The sequence below is a fragment of the Camellia sinensis genome, chromosome 4 (genome assembly GCF_055761805.1).
Source record: "Camellia sinensis isolate YWXY chromosome 4, ASM5576180v1, whole genome shotgun sequence".
NCBI lineage: Eukaryota > Viridiplantae > Streptophyta > Magnoliopsida > Ericales > Theaceae > Camellia > Camellia sinensis.
In genome coordinates this window covers 31,290,702-31,311,791 of record NC_138964.1, presented here as the reverse complement: position 1 = coordinate 31,311,791, position 21,090 = coordinate 31,290,702, and the positions used below count along the sequence as shown (strand labels likewise).

At 34.9% G+C, this 21,090-nt stretch overlaps 1 protein-coding gene across 1 annotated transcript; it reads right to left on the bottom strand.

Moving 5' to 3' along the window:
- Positions 1-14,914: 14,914 nt before the first annotated feature.
- On the bottom strand, positions 14,915-16,449 carry LOC114293417 (F-box protein At5g07610). The gene has a single exon (XM_028237482.2). It carries the CDS (start codon positions 16,343-16,345, stop codon positions 15,131-15,133), a length of 1,215 nt encoding a protein of 404 aa, XP_028093283.2. The 5' UTR covers positions 16,346-16,449; the 3' UTR covers positions 14,915-15,130.
- Positions 16,450-21,090: the final 4,641 nt, after the last annotated feature.

Here is a 21,090-nt window from a genome sequence, read left to right as displayed (position 1 = left end):
TGGGAGTAGTTTGAACAAACCTAGGGCTTCAGTGTGAAATAAAAAGAGGGGTTTTTGGTGAATGGAAAATAAATGGTTATGGAGTTTGAAAATGTGGTTGTATTGTGTCAAAATTATTGATTTTGGTACTTGGGTTGATATTTGGAAAAAGGGGAGTTTGCCCTAAATGGGTCAAATTGTTATTTTGTATAATTAACAGAAATTGACATTGGTAATGTGAAGTTGGAGGATTATTGATATAAAGGGTGGAGTTTGACACATGTTGTCTCTCACCTATGGAAACTTGATTAATTTATCTATTGAGAAGATTATATATCTGTTTAGAAATATCTGTGTTGGGTTATCAGTGGATGATAGTTATGATTGTTGTAGAAATTGCATGAGGATTAGGTAAGTTGAAACTAATCTATTGTTGATTTTCATTGAATATGACCATGTTTAAATACATTGTATATGTGTGATGTTTGGGAGGAGAAAGGGGATGTACTCCATTGTTTGGGAGGAGATAGGGAACAGACTCCATTGAAATTAAGTTGGCCAGAGTGTCTAGGGTGAAAGTCCCGAAATCTTGTGTATACGTGGGTGCCGATCCTGCGGATGAAATTTTCGTAAAATGACAGATTGAAGTGTTTGTGTGGCATTGTATTGACTTGGAAAACCACTGAGTTGTAGTCTCAGTTAGGTTATGGAAAGATAATGGAATTGGCCCATGAATTGAAAAGGGTAAATTAACTTAAAATGAATTGAAATACGAACTTTGGTACTTTACAATCTTATAAAAATGTGAATGTTTTGTCATAAGCATTGTGTATGCACATTGTACTTATATCTCTGCTAAATCTCATATACTGAGTTAGATTGTTTCTACTAGGCTTTGGCTCACCCTATTTGGGAAAACCATTTTCAGGTGCTGGTGATGTGCCTCAACCAAGGCAATAGCTTTGAGGGACTTTTGGGAAGCAAAAGCTTCTGTATTTTGTTTTATTTTTTTGTATAGCTGTAGACGTCCCCGAACGCCCCGGGAGGAACGAGTCCCCCCGTTCCGTTCGATATTGGGGTCACTACAGCTCGGACTCTCAAATTGTCATGGTTCTAAATCTGAACCAAAGAGTCCAAATCCGGCAAATCGTTTTGAAAAAACAGATTTTTAGAAAAGAAGTGCCAAACATGGACTGCTCTGCCAGATACAGAGTCGCCACCTAAATATTTTATTTTGGGAAATTTAAGAAACCCTGACTCGTTGCCTAAGGCCACGTGTCCGTCATCACCAAAGTTGCCTCGGCTCGGGAACTTGGGTACGATTGGGGAAGGTCACTTCGTGAGCACCCCCGCTCACCCGATCAAAGATCGGCCTCTACTAACCATGATATCAAGTTTTGAAAACATTGCGTGTTCTTATTCCGGTTGTTAGCCTAGATTTACTATGTGATGCGCACAGCATACAAGTATAGATTGGATCGCCTGAATTGGAATAAAACATTTCATGTTTGTTTATTTGAAAATGGTTTGATGGTGCTACCCGCAAGTAGGCTAAGACGTGGATTTGCCACCCTTGGGTGGGCTTAGAAAAAAACATGATTTTGCCACTATCTAGTGGGCTTAAAACACACATTTGATGAATTGTTCCAATCCAAATAACCCAACCTTCACCCACAGGCATTCAAGCAGATATATCACATAAACAATTAGCCTCATGGTAAGCATGCTATCATGGCAGTCACTCACACGCATGCAAGGATGCTAAAGCATAAAACTTACCGAGTACTCCAAGCCAAAACAGAAGCTAATTAGAAATCCATGCATGATCCTAACTATACAGAAGTGCCTAATGCAACACATGCAAAAATGCAACTATAGCAGGCTCGGTTATTCTAAACATGGCATATGAAATGCTACAGCTAACATGTATTCAACTTGGAATTGAAAATACAATGCAGTTAGTATGATGCGCCGAACCTGATGCATGCAAAACAGATGAATGAATGCAAACATGCTATCATACTGTATGCTAATTGAAACATGCCCTAATCTAACCATCATAAGCGGGTAAATAAAAGGGAGAAAGACGTGGGGTTGGAAGACATACATCACACACACGCACACTTATTACAGTTGTGCCCTCGCGCAGAGGGTCCGAAAGAATAATACAGTCCTGAATAAATATTACAGTCCAAATAATTACAAAATCCTAATTAAATTACAAATTTAACTAAGAAAGCTGTAAACTAGCATGCAAGCTAGGGACTGCCTCGACTCCGCTCCGGATGATGAATGATGCATGCTCGGGTTGCTTGACACGGAAATCCACTGCGATGCCCCAATTAGCCTCTGTTTTGCAATGATTTCTTGGAAAGCGTGCCAAGCCCCGGAAGACTGCTAATTCTTGATTTGCTGCAACAGAGAGCAGGAAAAGGGCATGGCAATGTATTTTCACAAATGTATGCATGCCTCGGTCCTCGTGCCACCAATCACGCATCTCGATGCATGATGGCCGAGGAGTTGAATTGTGCAACTCAATATAGAATGAATGCACATGAAAACAAAACAAAACCTAGACTCCATCATGGATAATCCGGAGTGTCGGCGACTGGGAATTGAGACACGTTCCGTCACTCGGAGTACGAAACGTACCTCGTTTCCCGTGCCTGGGCTAATTCCTATCCCAAGCACAATGCAATATGCATGATATGTATGAAATGCAACTAAGATACAACCTAACATACACAATGCTATGAAAATGGCATACACGATGCACGAGATAACATGGCATACACGATGCGCTAACATACAACCTAGCATACGCAATGCTATGAAATGAAATGGCATACACAATGCATAATGGACTTACACCAACATGAGTGGACCTCAGCCACACTCATATAAGAGGCCATTAGATGAAAATGAGACAACTCGAGATGCGTGCACGCATGCACGCAAACCGAGGACCGACCCTAAGGCACCGAATGCCACTCTAACAAGACATGGCAAGGCATGAAATATGATATGCAAACATGCAAATTTCAGCGCTAAAATATGACCCGAAACAGCCCCGAATCATGACAATATAGCACCCGATGCATGAAATGGTCCCGAAATGCAAGATTAAGCACATGAAATGACTTGTAGCTACATCAAGCATGCATTATTTGTACATGAATTATGAATACAGATTCAAGGCAGCCCCAAAACAAGCATGTTTACAGTTTTAAGTGAGGCCAAACAGAAAACACAAATAGGGCTAAACCGATACGCAAAAATGGCCCTAAATGTGAGATAAAGAAGTAAGTCACAGCTGCTGGCCCCAAACAGATGAGGGACCTTCAACAATGTTGAAGAGGGGCCCAAAATATGACCTTTTACAGTTTATGACCGGGCCAAAAACAGTACACAAGCATGCTCAAAATAATATGCAAAACAAGGCCAAAAAGAGAGCTATAACACAAAGTACAAAAAGGATGCCTCAAACAATAAAAGACCCTTAATGAAACATGAAGAGGGGGTCAAAATAAGGCTGTTTTCAATTCGGAATAGAGTCCAAAAACAGAAGCACAAGAGGCTAATAAATCATGCAAAAATGGAGCCAAGAAAAGGATATAAAGGCAAGTGGAAGATAAAAGCCTCAAACAGTGATGAGCCCTTTAAAAATGTTGAAGAAGGGCTCAAAATAAGCCACTTTACAGTTTATGACATGCCTCAAAACAATTTATACATAGGCCAAAAATACTACACAAGAAAATGGCATACAAGGGAGGCAATGAAACATGTGCAACAAGGAGGCCACAAACAGTGAGAGGCCCTTAAAAAACATTAAAAATAGCTCAAAATAAGCCTAGCTCCAGTTAGGGTCGGAGCCCAAAACAGCAAGCAAGTGTGGCTAATGTATTGAACAAAATAAAGCACAAAAAAGGAGAATAGGAACTCACCCTTGAAGAACAACTTTCCAGCAGCTTTTAGTCCGAAAATCTGAGCTTTCAACCTCTTCAAATGTCCTCCAAGGTACTGAAATGAGTAATGGAGGTGATAGGCTAGGGGTTGTAGTGTAAAAATGGTCCAAGAACAAAGGGTTTTGGAGCTTGGAAGAGAGAGAGAGAGAGAGAGAGAGAGAGATTTAATGTGAGAGCTCAAAAACAAAATTTTCTAACCCTCCAACACAGCTGGGAGCTGCTAGTTTTATAAGCAAAAGAGGTGGAAAAGAGGGGGAAAAAAGGGGGGGGAAACAATTCAAGTTTCCCCCCAAAAAAGGCCAAAAAGTGGGATATAAAGGTAAGTGGTAGCTTCTAGACCCAAATGGATGAGAGTCCTTCAACAAAGTTGAAGAGGGGCTCAAAACAAGACACTTTGTAGTTTATGACCAAGTCCGAAACAGCTCACAAGAAAGCCTAAAATACCGTGCAAAAATAGGCCTAAAAGAGCGTTAAAGAAGCAAGTGATAGGAGGAGATCTCAAACAGCAAAAGGTCCTTAATAAAACATGAAAAAGACCTCAAAATATGACTATCTCAAGTTCAGGTCGGAGTCCAAAAATGCAGAATGAAGGTTCGGGAGCCAAAACTCGCAGTTCGGGGCCCCGAAAGTGGGCTGTTAGGCACCGGAAGTGGTGTCCGACCACGAAGTTGGTCTCTCGGACCGCAGTGTCCCTCAAAAGGGAGTAAATAAGATGCATGCCAAAAACCGGGGCAAACGGAGGTGGTTCAGCGGTCCCGAACCGAGGCACACGGCCAACGGCTCCGAAAAACCGGAAACCAGGCTCCAAACGGGCAAAATGGCCTACAACCACGAAACGTAGCCTACGGCCACTGGGAGATGATCTACGAGATCTCTCCCTCCCTTTGGGAAGAGAAAATGGAGAAAATAGAGCCCGGTTCGCAAACCGAGGTAAAGCACAAAAGAGTCCAGAAGTCTGGAGGCAGGGCTCGCAGCCGAAACTCTGAAACTTCTAAACGAGCACAATATGCAATATCACCGAGTGCTCAACTGGTGACGTCTGAGTCTCAAGGTCGGTCAAAAATGGGGTGTCTACAATAGCCAAGGGCTCAAATGGTATTGCGTTAGGCTCACTTTTGTGTAACCAAGCAGTGACTTGAAAATATGTAAGCCTATAAGGCATATGACTATATGTTTAGCTTCAATTCTCTTAACATTTTAACACATGCTATAGATTCAAGATGAACATTGGTGAATGTATATCGCATGTGTTAACCTTTGTAAACAAACTCTGAACTCTAATGAAGAATAAAGCTTGAGACCCCACCCCCAGTGACCCCCCGTGCCACGTGGCACCACGTGATTGGAAGGGGAAAAAAAAACTTTTTGGCCTACTAGGGGTGCTGGGGGTCCCTAGCACCACTGCTCTAATGAATGAATGTATCTTATTTCTATTATTCTTCTGCTTATGAGTTGGATTTATTGTAATATTTTTGGGGTCTAACATTTTTGGACATGAATGTCCCATCACAAGAAGAATTCACCATTTGGCAATGAGGCTTAGTTAAGCTATAGTAAAAGGTTTGAACAAGTTGTCAATCAGACACTTGGTGCTTGGAACATTGTTGGAGAAGGTTACGAAGTCTTTCCCATGTTTCATAAAATTTCTCGCCATCAATTTGAGCAAAATTGGTGATGGGTTGCCTGAGTTGGTTGGTCTTACCAATAGGAAAGTACTTCTCCAAAAAATTTTGTTGTAATTGGTCCCATGTTGTGACAGGATTAGCAGGTAAGGAGTACAGCTAATGTTTGGCTTTGTCCTTTAGTGAAAATGGGAACGGTCGTAACATTAAGGCCTCATTGGTGAAATTATGGATCCTCACCATAGAGCAAATTTCCAAAAATTCATGCAGTTGTTTGTAAGGGTCATCATGAGCTAGTCCATGGAATGATGGAAGCATTAGGATGGTGTTGGACTTAATCTCATAATGAGTAGCGGTGGTGTTGGATAACTAAATGCATGATGGTGATGTATATGTAGTGGGTGTGAGGTAATCCTTAAGGGTCCAGTTGGGCACATTTGGGACATTTGGGTTCGCCATCTCTAATGGTTCGAAGTATGGATATAAATATTCAAGCCTAGGAACACGGGAAGTGGCTCTAAGGTTCCTAAGAGTCCTTTCTAGTTCAAGGTCCAAACTCCACAATTCAGGGCATACACCACTCACACACACACACACACTAAGTTCCAACTCTTGTGCACTAAGTTATGAAAGCAAAAGATCAAAGGAGAAAATACTCACAGCTATTCAATGAAAACGCTTTACTTGTTCTGCGGATGCTTGAGGTGTAAACCGTTGTCTCCAATCTTCACTTGAGCTCTCTATGTTTAGCACTTCGGTGCTTTGCTTGCAAGTATTTGCTTCTTCTTTCTCTTTTTATTTATTTATTTTTTTAACACTTTAGTGCTGCGGTTTGTTTTAAAGCTCGGTTGCGCTCTTCTTGCACTTCAATGATAGCTCCGCTTGCAAAAACTCTGCACACTTAGCAACACAAAAATATAAAATCCTAAACTAAAAATTAAAATAAGAATTTGACTTTAAATTAATTAATTTCTCCAGAAGTTCCCAGCAACGGCGCCAAAATTTGGTGGGTGGTTTCACACACCAAAAATAAATACTAAACTATACCAAATATCTTAAAATAACGGTAAGTCCAGATATCAATCCACAAGGACAAACGGGAAATTAAACTAATTTAATTGTAAAATTCCTAAATTAATTTTGATGAAAGAGATGGTTGTTCATAGCCTCATGATAATTAAATTAAATAAAGCGAATAAACTAGCAATTATAATTAAAGATAAAGTTACTGATTTTGGAAAAAACCTACGGTAATTAATTCATCACTAGTTACATAAATAAGGCTTCACTTTAAGACTCAATTATGTTATGGTTCGAACTAAATAATACTTCGCAACTACAAGTTCAAAGCATTGATCAAGAAAATTAACACGTTCAATGTATAGGCACAAACCATCTAAAGTAGTACGAGTCGTTTGCTCTAAACTAGGATAGAAACACGACTCATCCCTCATAATATGGCTCGTCTCATACCTTGAACATGAAAGTACAGAAACCATTGCATAGGAAGCATTCAACAATCACAGAAAGAAGAATGCTTGAAGAAATAATGGAAAATTATATTTGAAAATTTCTTGAGAATCATACAATTATTCAAACCATTACATAAAAGAAACTAAAAAAGAAAACCTATTTACTTGGCTAAGGTTTCATCAAAACCCTAGAAAGAGGATCCTAGCCACTCATGGAGGCATGGGAAGAAGTAGAAGAAGAAGAACCCTCCATGAGAATTGCCCTTGAAACTTCAAAAAAAAGCTTTCCAAACCCTAGCCCCTCTTTTTCTCTGAAATATTTTCGAACCCTAATTACAACCTCTTTTCTTCTTTTTATTCCCAGCAAAACATACTTGAATTTACGCGCACACAGCCCTAGGTGGGTCGCTCGAGCGCCCCTCATTTCTGCTTAAGTAATGGTGGGCCGCACGTGCGGTGGAGCTTGGCCGCACGTTCAATGAGGTGGCAGGTCGAGAATTTTCACTACTTGTACGAAGAATCTGCTTTTACATCACTTTTCACTTAAATTTGCACATTGCCTGCCAAATCTGTACAAGTGCACAAAACACATCATCTCCACCAAATAAGCAAAATTAAAAGACTATAAATGTAACTTAAGTGGCCTCAATGTAGTACCTTTCTGTCTACATCAAGTGGCATACCGTTTGGCCTTACCGCCACAGTTTTCGGTGGTTCACAACATGTTCCATATATCTATGCTTAGGTAGTATGAACCGGACCCTTCACATGTACTTGATTTGGTTGATTTGGAGGTAGATGAGGATGCCTCATATGAAGAGCGATTGGTTCAAATCTTAGATGCCCGAACACAAGTGTTGAGAGGCAAGACCATACCATTAGTGAAGGTGTTGTGGAGGCACCATGGAGTTGGGGAGGCAACTTGGGAACGAGAGGCGGAAGTCTGCTCCAAGTATCAGAATTTGTTTGAGAACGCTTAGTTTATTCTAGATTGTGATCTCTCTTGTGTTTGAGAATAAATAGTTGAATTTGTAAACCACTTGTTATTATAATTGTTGTTATTTTGAGAGCATGAGAACTATTGTAGGATTGTTATAATTGTTGCTGAACTCATGCTTATGGTTATCATGTTACTAGTTGTTGGATTGTGGCATTGGCCCATGATTTTTTTTTTGATAATGATAGTAAAATGTTGTTGAGATTGAGATCTCCATGTTATAATTGAATTATTGTTATTGTGGATTCATTTTTTCATTAGTCTGGTTGTTTGTTTGATCTTGTTCTTTGGGCGTGTTGATGGGAGGTGTAGCCAAATTTCGGGGGCGAAATTTCCTAAGGGAGGGAGGTTGTGATGTCCCAGGTTTGGGCTTGAATAGTATTGTCTAGTAGGTAGTATGTAATTCTTTCGGTGTTTTTTTCATCGTTTTGAGTTATTGATTCTACTCTTACTTAACCTTTCGTAATTTTTCCAGATTGTAAACTTTGAGTTTTGGGCATTGGAACTTGCCTTGGTTTGCAAAATCACCTTTTGAATTTCTAGGTAAAACTGCTCGTATGGAATTGAAAACCACCCGAGTAGATCCTCATAGGGTTTTTCAAAATTTTCAAAGTTTTATGGGTAGAAAACCGCTCGAGCGGATTTTGAGTGGATTTCTGGGCAGCTCTCTAGAGCAATCCGCTCGTGAGGGAAAAAATTTCCACTCTTGCGGATTGGGAATTCCGCTCGTGCAGAATTCAAACCGTTCAGGCAGATTTCGGCACATCTATCTCAATTTTTGTGCCCTTTTTCTCAAAATTGATGCCAAAAGGATGTTTGGGCCACTTTTTCAGCTCTCTCTCTTTATATATATATCCATTTTTGCTCTTCCTTCTCTCTACAAACCCACCAAATTTCAATTTTCTCTCCAAGATTTAGCAAGATCTACCAAGAATTTGAGAGGGCCTTTTACACCGAATCGAAAAAAATGACGAGGGCTACATTCTCATCGTTCGAATCAAGTTTTCATCAACATCCATTTTTAGGGTTTTTCTCTCCTTCCTCTTCTAAGCTTGAGGTAGAGATTTTCTTAAAATTATATATATATTTTTGCAAGTTTATGTTGATTTTGGAATTCCCTCTTGTAGTATTGAACTTTGATTTTGGCTCATGATTTTTTTTTTTTTTTTGGATAATTTTAAAATGAGGTTTTCTCAATGTTTTCTAAAAACTCTTGAGGGTATGAACTATATTGTTAAGAAGGGATGTTGTCTTGGAAAAATCCTTTCAAAATTGAGGAAAAACTTAGTTTTGTGGAAACCTTAGAAATTGGGGGTTTGTTTTGGGAAAATGATAAGATGTTATGAAATCTACGGTTGTCTAGTATTAAAGTGAATATGTGATTGAGATATTCCTAAGATTGTGCAAAAAGTGGAAATTCCATGGAAAGAAAATGAGAAATGGTTAAATTGAAGCATGTTGTATAGCTTATTATTGGTTGGTCTTGAAATGACCAAGTGGAAAAATAGAGATTTACATGTGGAGAATACATGAATGTTGAGGTTGTTATATAATCCTTCAGAATTATATTATGATGATTAATGTATGAAAAATGCTTGAAGGTTTGTGTAGTATTATTTTATCTGTTGTAATGTATTATGATATTGCATTGATAAGAGATGTGGAAAGTGATCACAAATGGAGAATTGTGTGAGAGAATTTGAAAATGAATTATGTTAATGCATTGGACATTTTTGCATTGCCATTTCATTTTAGCGTTGATGCGATAAAAAGGATATTGTTTTGTGAAACAAAATCATATTGATTTGTTTTTGGGGCAAATACGTTGGTAAGTCCAGTTCGGGGGTGTGGTTGGTATTGGTTAAGTTGGCTTGAGTGTCCATACTGAAAGACCGAAAACACGTGCAAAGGAAGTACCACGTGCCTTCCAATTAACGACCGGTAAAGTGGGGATTTGGTAGTGCTTGTTATGCCTACTTGTAGACACCAACCTAGGGATTACTTGAGTCGTATTTACTATCCCGTTGAACTACATTGAAATTATTGAATTGTTAAATTTTCAAGATTGGATTGTGCACAAAAGTTTCAAAAGATAAAGATATTTATTTTTTAACATTGTTTAGCATATGCATTAATCCTCTTAGATTGTATAAAATGTATATACTTGGTTAAGGTTTACCTATGGGCCTTGTACTCACCCCTATGAGATTTTGTGCAGGAAAAGATGTAGTAATCTCGCCAAGTTAGAGGCATGGAGATATGTTTTGAGAGCACGAGGCTCTTTTATTTTGTTGTAATTATTTTTGACAAGCCAAGGACTTTATGTGTATGGGTTTGAAACCACTTTTGTGTAACCGGCCTTAAGCCTTGGAATTTGTAGCCATTGAGAGCATTAATTCATATTAAACTTCCTTGTTACATGCTATAGATTCATATTTTAGGAATGTTGAATATATAACTGCATGTGAGACATTCATTTGTAAATCTCTTGATGGTTAATGAATTACAAATGTTGGAGATTTGTTGATGATGTTAATATTGTGATTTACTTACGTTTACATTAAACAAAAAAAGTTGGTGAATCTTTATTGTGTAAATTTTCGGGGCGTGACAAAATGTTTCCTCAGGAAGGGAAAAAAAATATATATATATATATATATAATGAATTAAAATCTAAGATGAGTTAAGTTTTGATACGTCAAAACATAAAAAATGGCTCATAATGCTCATAGAATTGTTTTACTATATGATTAATTTAGAAAATGTCTTCGTAATGTCCAAAACGTATCTAGGTCTAAAAAAATGAAACGTTTGGATGAGAGCTAGTGTCGAACAGAGACATACCATATTCTTAAAAATATCCGTGCTTCTTAGGTGGTGATGCAAACTACAAAATCCTCAAATGTGTTCTAGTACAAAAACTATGATAGTTAGAATATATGATCTTAGTGGCATCAACTGCAAGCTCTATTAGTTGTGACGTCAAAAAAAACTCATGCTATTAGAAGTTCTCATACATGAGATTTGAATACATAGAAGCATTGTCTGTGCTTAATAGGAATGGAAGCCCAGTTTTCTTTCTTTTTTCCCTCCTTTCTCAATAGTCAAACAGACCATCCAATATGTTGTGGGTTGATACAATATCACAAAAAATAAATAAAAATAAAACAAAACAAAACAAACAATAAATAAAAGATACGAATACACTTTCTCTTTGGAGCTTCTTGAGACTGACCATTGACATTTGGACAAATTAAAAATATTCACTGGAATTGTCTTATGTTGTCCACAGCAAAATACTCGAGCTTAATGCCCCACTATCAGAGATCTAGAATGAGTTACAGATTCGGTTCACTTTGGTAGTAGGACGACTTACTAGCATTGTAGAACTGGAGTGCATAAAACAAATCTTATCTTCTTCATTAGTTTCAGAAAAAATCTCTTCCAGTTATAATGCATTTTTCTTTGTCTTTTTGGGCTGCAGTCGGGGTACTTTAGTATTTTGCTTCCCTTGTATTATTTGGTTTCAAAAAACAATTGGACAGAGAACCTCTTCCGGATGAACATTCATTATTGTTTATCAAATTCCTTTCAGTTGCATTTTCAAAATGATATGTGATGTTCCCTTATTCTCTTTGGGTCGTTTTAAGAATCTCATCTGCTGTTTCACTTGGCTCACCAAAAATTTCTAACATCCGAGGAATTTGAGTGAGTAGAGAAAAAAGTAAAGGACAAAAAGAACCAACAGAATCTATCGAATACACTTCAAGTGTCTCTGCTTCTGATTCCTTCTTAACTTAATGAAGCAACATGAACAAATTTATCTTCGGCTCCCATAGTTTCCTAATTAAATTACAGAAGATTTCGCGTGATCAATATTGTTCTTATAATCTTACAATTTCGTATCGCTTTTGTTTTTTCCTGAATTTATTATCAAAATGCATGAGAAATGATCCATAGTATTAGGTCTCAATTCCTTTAATATAATACAACTGCAAAGATAAATACAAAAATATTTTTCTAATATTTTGTTTAGTTTTTTTATAAGAACATATTAAGTTAAAGTAATATAATTTATCAAATTGATATATCATTATTGTTTCATGCATGTTCCTTATAATTACATAAAAAGTAAGGATTAACAAGAAAATATAACAATAGAAAAATTCAATATTAATAAATAAATAATCAAGTAAACATGAATATAACATTTTTTCATAGAAACGATCACCTAAAAGGAAAATAAAAAACTAATTGCTGTAATGAATTAAGACCATTGCACAAAGACAGTGGAAATATAAAACAACTAAAGAAGGTTGGAATGGCCTCCAAAAAGCCATTACAAAGGCCAATAAGTGTCCAATAAAAAAAAAAACGGAGCTGCTGCATAGCTCTAATTAGAGCTGCTACAGTACAGCTCTAATGAGCTGTCCATGAATTAATAAAAAAAAAAAAAAAAAGCAGTGAAGTAAAAGACAAAAAAGAAGAAAGAAAAAGACAAATTAGAGCTCTTTTTTTAGAGGTCTAGATCATTTTTGAAAAAAAAAATCATACAAAATAGTCAAATATTCATTTTTATTCACTTTATTTTTTGCACATTTTTCTATAAAAAGTCAAAAAGTCCTTTCTAAACATATTTTGATTTTTTTCACCTCATATTTTAACTAAAAAGGCACCAAAAATGTAACTTCCTAAATGAGGCCTTAATCAATAACCTTCTTAGGTTCTTTAAATGACAACATAGGACATTTCCAGTGAATAAATGATGATAAATTTTTTGAATGGATCCAGATTTCAATGGTCATTCTTAATAAGCTCCAAAAATAAACTTATATCTCATTTCTTTTAATGAATTGTATCAACCAACGGCAATCACATATTGGATGATCTGTTATTGCTGAGAAAATGGAAGAAAGAAGAATTGGCATTCCATGACTATAAATTAAGCACAAGAAGTCATATGGATTCTGATGCTTTTGTAAAAGCATAAACAAATATCATGTATGCTTAAGTTTCTACGATGTCAGCATGCACTTTTTAACATCAGAGCTTGGGAGTGAAGCTACTAGGATGATAAATTTAATTTCTATCTATATTTGTTTCAGCAGCCAAATAGAACACATTTAAAGATTTTCCTAGTTTGCAACACCACAAATATACAGTCTAGCTCTACCAACAGAAACCAAAAAATGTCTTGGTGAAGAACCTTTATACAGTTTAGTTGAAGAAATTTCATGTAATTATTAGAATAAAAACATTAGAGAGATCACACAAGCTTTTCTTAAACTCAAGTTAGAAAATAGAAGTTCCCAACACTAGTTCTTTTAACATTGATCCATTATGTTATCTGGGAATGAGAAGCAGCAACTTATTGGTCTATAATCAATAACCCTCTTGGGCTCTTTAAATGATGACATGGGACAATTCCAGTGAATAACGATGAAGTTTTTTGAATGGGTACAGCTCAAACCAGAAAGTGTAAACTTATACCTTGTATTTCTTCTATTGAATACTGTTTGACTGATGAGAAAATTGAAAAAAAGGAAGAATTGGTCTTCCATGACTATAAATTAGGCACACGAAGTTATATGGATTCTCGATGCTTCTGTGCATTCAAATCTCATGTATGCTTAAGTTTCTATGATGTCAACCAAATGGAACAAATTCAAAGATTTCATAGTAACATAGCAAAGCTACCAAGTTTAACCTTACAAACTCAAAAAACATGATAATGTCTTGTTTTTAAATCAAATTATGTTAACAAAGGTTTTGTGTTTTTATTTTATTTTATTATATATATTTTTTGTATTACGACATTTAAACAGCTCTGAACAAAAATATCGGCTTCCGACACCTCTTTTGTGTAGTTGATGAGATTCACTTTATATCAGAACTAGTGAAGCAACAAGGACTTGCATAAACTTCTTTAATTTATTAATATAACCACAACTCGTAACCTTTTTCACCACAAATGGTTCATAACATTTACATTTTGTAACTTTTACTTTAAGGTGCACACCATAGATTCTCCATTCATGACTTTTTCGCAACTTTCACCACAAAAAATCGGAACTTTCTTATCGACTTTTTAGGTGCACACCATAAATTTCTCCTTATTAATAACATTAACAAATTACAAAAAGAAGAAAGCTATGACTCTCTCTCTCTTCCTGTTATTAACCATTTTAAAGGAATTACTAATAGTTACAATGGTTATTGCAATCTGCAGATGATCACTGTGAACATGTGACAATTTTAGAATTCGACAAGAATAGAATAACATATTTTCCTTTTTTTTTTTTTTTACTTTCCTTTCTGTTTTTTTTTTTTTTTTTCATTCAATAGTTGCGCATTTAGATCCATTCCATCAAATCACATCACAAGGAGATCAAAGCCGTGAAGAATGTGACATTAATGTATCCTCCCTGATGATGAGACCAACGAATGATAGAGTTTGTTCACTGAGGCTACGTTCTTCTAAAACTTATCTCCAAATCTAAGTAGGTTTTAACTTATGTTCCAATTCCATGTTGTTTTGTGAAGTCGTGTTTTTAATTAGTTTATTGCCAAAAAAACTCATGAATGATAGTTGCAGTAGTCAAAAGGGGTTCACTGGAATGCTCTGGTACAACGTAAGCATCATCAAAATAATGATGGTAGCATCAAAGACCAACAATCTAACAAATACTCAACTATCATTCATGAGATTGTGTTTACTAATGCTGTGTTTGGTTAAGGGATTTGGGGAGGGATTTGGAAAGGGAAAGGAAAAAGTTGTGTGAAACTATGTGAAATATAGGCATGATTTATTCACATTTCACCTACCTTTTCCATTTCTCTTTCCAAATCCCTTCCCAAATCTCCCAACCAAACACAGCATAAAGGGGCATACCATCTACATGAAGAACACAGATCATACATTATGGAACTCTGAACAAAGGTATTATCTTAGAGAACCATCATGATGATTACAAAAAACAAAACAAAAAAACAACATAGTAAGTTTTAAAACAAGCATCTATAAGAAATGAGTATGACAATGTTGTACAAAAAAAACAAAAACAAAAACATACCTGCTCCAACATGTTAGATATCTCAAACAGGGGATAGACTTTCAATGAATTGATAAGTATGAGAACAAGGATAACGGTGAAAAATTGATGCATGAAAGTTAAGTAGAGGCAAATGATCAAGAAGCACCCTCGATGTCTTGCACTTGAGATCATAATAAACTACTTTGCCAGCAGTAGCTAACACCAACGCAAAATCATTTTCGCTGACTCCCTTCACAACACATAGCACACGAAATTTGTATCTTCTGCTTCTGGCATCTATGTCTATCTCAGGGAATACAGAAATTAAGGGTCTAAGATTGACGCCGCATTTCACAATCCAATGGAAGGAGACCCTGTCCATCTCAAGGATTTTGAATCCCATAGCATTTCGCAATCGCATCTGAATAAGAAGCAAATGACCACCACATTCCCCAAAATACCTAGTCTTGTCCACAGAAAGAATTTTAGGACTTGGAGGATTATGGGTTTTTATGAGCTTCTCTTCATCAACGTCAAATCTAAAGTGAACATCCTCGTGACTCAACCAATGGATTGCCCCATTCCAAAACACACCTTCAAGGCAATCACGTAGTGGTTCACATTCACTGACAGTAATCTGTTTCCAAGACGCAGTCTCGGAAGAGTAGATATCAAATTGATAACAGGGCCGAAAGAAAACAACTTTGTAGTGAGGTGATTTTGAAGGATCAAAAGCCAAGTAAACACCCAATGATTCATATACAAGACTTAGAGAATCAAGTTGAGGAAGTAGAGTGAATTTCTGGGAGGTTGGATTACAAACAACGTATTTTTTTCTAAAACGATTACAAACAATTTGATAGTTCTGGCACAAAATTAAACCGTTGCAAGCGCTTCTAATCCAAAAAGGATGATCTCCTCCAACATCGTCGAGGAAGGAGAGAGTGGGAAGACTGCGATATGGGTGGTCGTGAAGCGAGACAGAGTGAAGCTCTGAACGAGAATAGTCGTAGTAGAAGAACAAGCCAGAGATCATGGAGGAATTTCGAATTCGACGAGAGTGGTTGATGGCAAAATGAGAATCGGAGATGAGATGGAGCCAATTCTTGGAGACGGACTTGAATCGGATTAGGGATTTGGCGGGTAGGCGCAAGAGAATCTCTGTAAGGAGATCTTCATTGCTCGCAATTACTTCTTCTGACGCCGGTGAGCTTTCCGATGAAGTACAACCGATGATCGCCTTTCTTCTTCTTTTGCTGTATGTTTTCTTCGTCATTTTCGCATAGGCACAGACTGTGATCTAGGGTTCGTATGTGGGGGAGTAAACTGGAAATAGATTGAAAGGTGTTGGTTCGAAAAATACTTGGAGAACGTAAGGCTCCGTTCGGTAAACATCTGAAAATATAGTTCTACTTATTGATTTGAATGTGTTATTTGTTTGGAGTTTTCAAATCATAATTCTACGTTTATTTTTCAAAACTCAATTCAAAATATAATTATTACTTTTCAAAACTTATAACAAAACACATAATTCAAAACTCAACTCAAATCAATATTTTAATTTTTTAAATATTTTAATATTTAAATATGTTGCGATTTTTTAATTTTTAAATTTTTTTTTAATTTTTTAAATATTTTTAAATATTTTAATTTCAAAATATTACGATTTTAATTTTTTAAATTTTAAAATATTTTATAAAAATAAATTCAAACTCTATTTTATAAAAATATTTTTAAATATTTTAATTTTTTTGTTATGTATTTAGTTACGACTTGAGTATAAACTTGTGAAAGTAGTATGGAGTATCGAGTTATGTGTTTGGTTATGAGTTTTAAAAATAATTTCTTAATTGAGTTTTGTTTTATGTGTTTTGTTACAATTTGAGTGTAGAATTGTTTTTAAATTTAAAATATTAACATTTTAAATTATTTAAATTTTTTGAATATTTAAATTATTTAAATTTTTACGATTTAAATTTTTTGAATATTTATTTTAATTTTTTACTTATTAAATTTTTTAGATTATTTAAATTATTTAAATATTTATGATTTAAATTTTTTGAATATTTATTTTGAAAAAAAAAATATTTCCTTTATAATATTTTCAATTAAAAAATTGATTAATGTTATTTTCTGTTAATAATAATTTTTTTAATTGAATTTTAAAAAGAGTTTGGTTATGAGTGTTGATCAGAATTTTCAATAGTGTGAAAATAATGTGTTTTGTTGTGAATTATAATAATTTGAATTAAGTTTTGAAAACTGTTTCCAAAACACATAATCAAACAAATTTTCTTACTTCACATGTCAAATCAAACTTTCAAAACTCAATTTCACACTCAATTTAAAACTCAATTCAACACTCTATTCAAAAATCATAACCAAACAAATTTTTTACACTCAAATCATAATTTCACAACTCACAAACTCAAAATACAACTCATACTCTCAAATCATATTTACAAAACTCTACCAAACGCAACCTAAGATATTTTTGTATTTTAATAAGCAAAAATGCTAAGGTTATCAAAAATTTTATCAAATGTTTTGGAAACTTACATTGTGTGGGTTCCATACTCATATTTTGATAGAATATTTGAGATTTCTATCTTTATTCTTTATTAAGTTGAGAAAACAAGATATTTTCATATTTTAATAACTCTTACAAATATTATTTTGGATTTTTTTTAACACATTTTGAATTTATTAAAATATAATAATATTTTATGAATTAATTGGTCTAATTTTATATTCTATGAGTCATGACTTAAAAAAATCATAACTAAACATAATATAAGGCATAATTGAATAACTTATGAGTTATAACTAAAACATTATCATAACTAAATAAAAAATTTAATTATAACTAAAGAAAAAAAAATAATATAAATCTTTTTTAAAGGTGTGAACATTAAAATTTTATGATAATAAATTATAGTATCTGTATAATTTTATATGTACACTATGTGGTGGGAAGTGATAGGTTTGGGATAGGGCTTTAAGGTAAGTAAAAAAATAAAAAAATAAAATAAAACAAAACTAATTTCATCCTATTATATTAAAATTTAATGTTAACTCTCAAAACAACCGGATGAGATACACTCTTCATTAGTTTCAATAAAAAATATAATTGTAACATTTTAATCTAAAATCTTATGAAAGCTTGTAACTATATTTAAAAGACAAATCGGTAAAATGTTATCAGATTATACTACAACAAGAGTATAAAATAGATTTTACCGTAATCATAATAACATGAAAGACAAGTGAGTGTGTGCTTTGGTACGAACGAAAATAGTTGTTTACTTGTGCAAAAACATAGGTCATACTTATAATTATTTTAAGAGTTTGGCTTCTCTTCTTAATGTTTTAAAAGGACTAGATTGTCCAGTTTACCTTATGGACTTATCACATGTTTTATTTTAATAAAAAGAAAAATACAATAAATTTAATATATTTATTTTTCTTAAAATAAATAATAAATATGATTTTACAAGGGACACTTTAGCCAAAAATTCAAAATTAAATTTTCATTAGTTAGGCGGTGAGACGCTGATTTTCTGTCATGAGGATAAGTTTGTGTAAAATGACACACTATCCAGTATATATATGTGTGATATATACACGAATTAAAAATCAAACAAAAATGTTAGAAATTTTAAAAAATTTATTAAAAATTTTATCAAATATTTTATATAGGTGTGAGACCACACCCATATAAGACATTTGATAAAATTTTAATAATAACATGAAAGATAAGCGAGTATGTGCAGAAAATTCTATTTCCACACACCAAGTTTCCTTACGCCACACACGTAACGAATTTTTTTAGAATTACAGTTTTATCCTCTAACAAAATTACCATCTCACCTACCACAATCTCACCTACACATCTCGCAATTTCTCCATACACATCTCACCTACCATCATCTCACCAGCCACTTCATCGCCGGCCATTGCCTCATATGCCCAATCTTCAACCACACACAACATTTCCTTTCACTTTCCCCACTCCTTTCAGTCCCTACAAATTACTTATCAATCTTGTGCATCAGTGATTTAATGCGACTTAGGAGCATAATTGATCATTTGGTTACACAACAAACCATTTAATATGCTTGAAACCTTTAAGTTATAGATGAAATGCTTGAGATCTGCAAGTTAAATTTGATGTAAATCATCGAGTAGGAGTTGATTTCCATCCCAAGTTCTGATAGAATTCCAAATAGTGAACTGAGAAGACATTGAAGTTCCTCCATCCCTTGACTCTCTCTTCTATCCATTTTCTCATCTTGTCTAAGGCTTTAGTAAGATCCATGTTGTGGCAGAGGAATTTTCTTCTTCTTTTCATTCATTCATTCTTTCTTTCTTTTCGTATTTTTTATAATAATATCTGATAAGAAGCAATTTCTGAAATAAAATAATCTCAAGGAACGACAACATAATTGTAGTTACAGACTCTAATCTCACACTTTCAGAAATCCTTAGGTAATTACACTGCACCTCGAGAAGTGGTGTCCTTGATGACGGACAGGAAGACATGGATTGGTTGTGAACATTTGTGCATCCAATTAACTTTGAAATAAGATTTTGTATACTGTAACTTTAGTTTTATGAATTTTACTTTTCTAGACACTCCTCTAAAATTTCTTTGGTTGCTTAACAGATCAAAATCTAATTTTGGTTTAATGTGCTACTTAACAAGATGGCATTCTTAAGCTTGGACAGGCATTTTGTTTCCTTCATTTTCCTGTACGAATTAGATTGACTATGCAAGTTAATGGATACTTTGAGGTTTCATCAAATCGACATGGCATATGGTATGGAGCTGATATGGACAGAAGTGGACAAATTCGTTCTCTGTGGAATAGGCTTCTTTTAGAAAAAGTTACGGCCCCTAGTTTTAGGCTGAGAGGCTGGGAAAGGGTGGTGGTTGATGTCGTCATTACCGCCATCGCGGGTAACTGGTGTAGTTAGGGTTAAGGTTTTTGGAGTGAGAAAGGATGGAAGGAGAGGATGTGCACAGAGAAGATGAGAGTATATTTAGAATGTGAGGTGTGTGGACTGAGATAAAGAAGTAAAAAACAAATTACTAAATGTGTGGATTGAGAAATATAATTTCCCAGTGTGCTTTGGTACAAACGAAAATAGTTGTTTACTTGCGCAAAAACATATATCATACTTATAATTATTTTGAGAGTTAGGCTTCTCTTCTTAATGCTTTAAAAGGACTAGATTGACTAGTTTAGCTTATGAACTTATCACATGTTCCATTTCAATAAAAAAAAATAATAATACAATAAATTTAATATATTTATTTTAAAAAAAACAAATAATAAATATGATTTTAAACTGGACGCTTTGGCCAAAAATCCAAAATTAGATTTTATCGGTTAGAGCTTGAGATGCTGATTTTCTTTGTTCAGACAAGCTTGTGTAAAATGACACAATACTGAGTAGAGTCCAGATCATCTGTCGCCCTTTCTTGTGGCGCTCGCGAAAACGACTTAGTTTTGGCAAAAACAACGTCGTTTTACTCCTTTTTTATTCTTTTTTTTTTCAAAATTTGAGTCTCCCCCTTTTTTTTCACTTTCATCTCTTTCTCTATCATTTGTGTTTAGCCTTAACAGAAGAGAAGAGAGACGCGAGACAAAAAGAGAGAGAGTGGCGTAGAGACGAGCTGAGAGAGACGGAGAGGTGAACACGATGGAGAAAGAAACAAACTAAAAGAGATAGCGGAGGGACGCGATGGCGAAGGATAGAGGAAGGCGGAGGGACAAGATGGCAGAGGACAGAGGATGGCGGGCGATGCTGTGTCTAGCGGCGACGCGACGGCGGCAAGGCGAGATTGCGGCGATGACAAGGTCCATTTCATCATCATTGTCATTTGTTACTGTTCTATATATATATATATATATATATATGATTCTTAGGGTAGATTTGTTGTTAATTTTTTAAATAGGTTTGATGATAAATAGAAGAAAATATAAAAGAAATGGGTTCGCTTTCTGTTAGATTTGT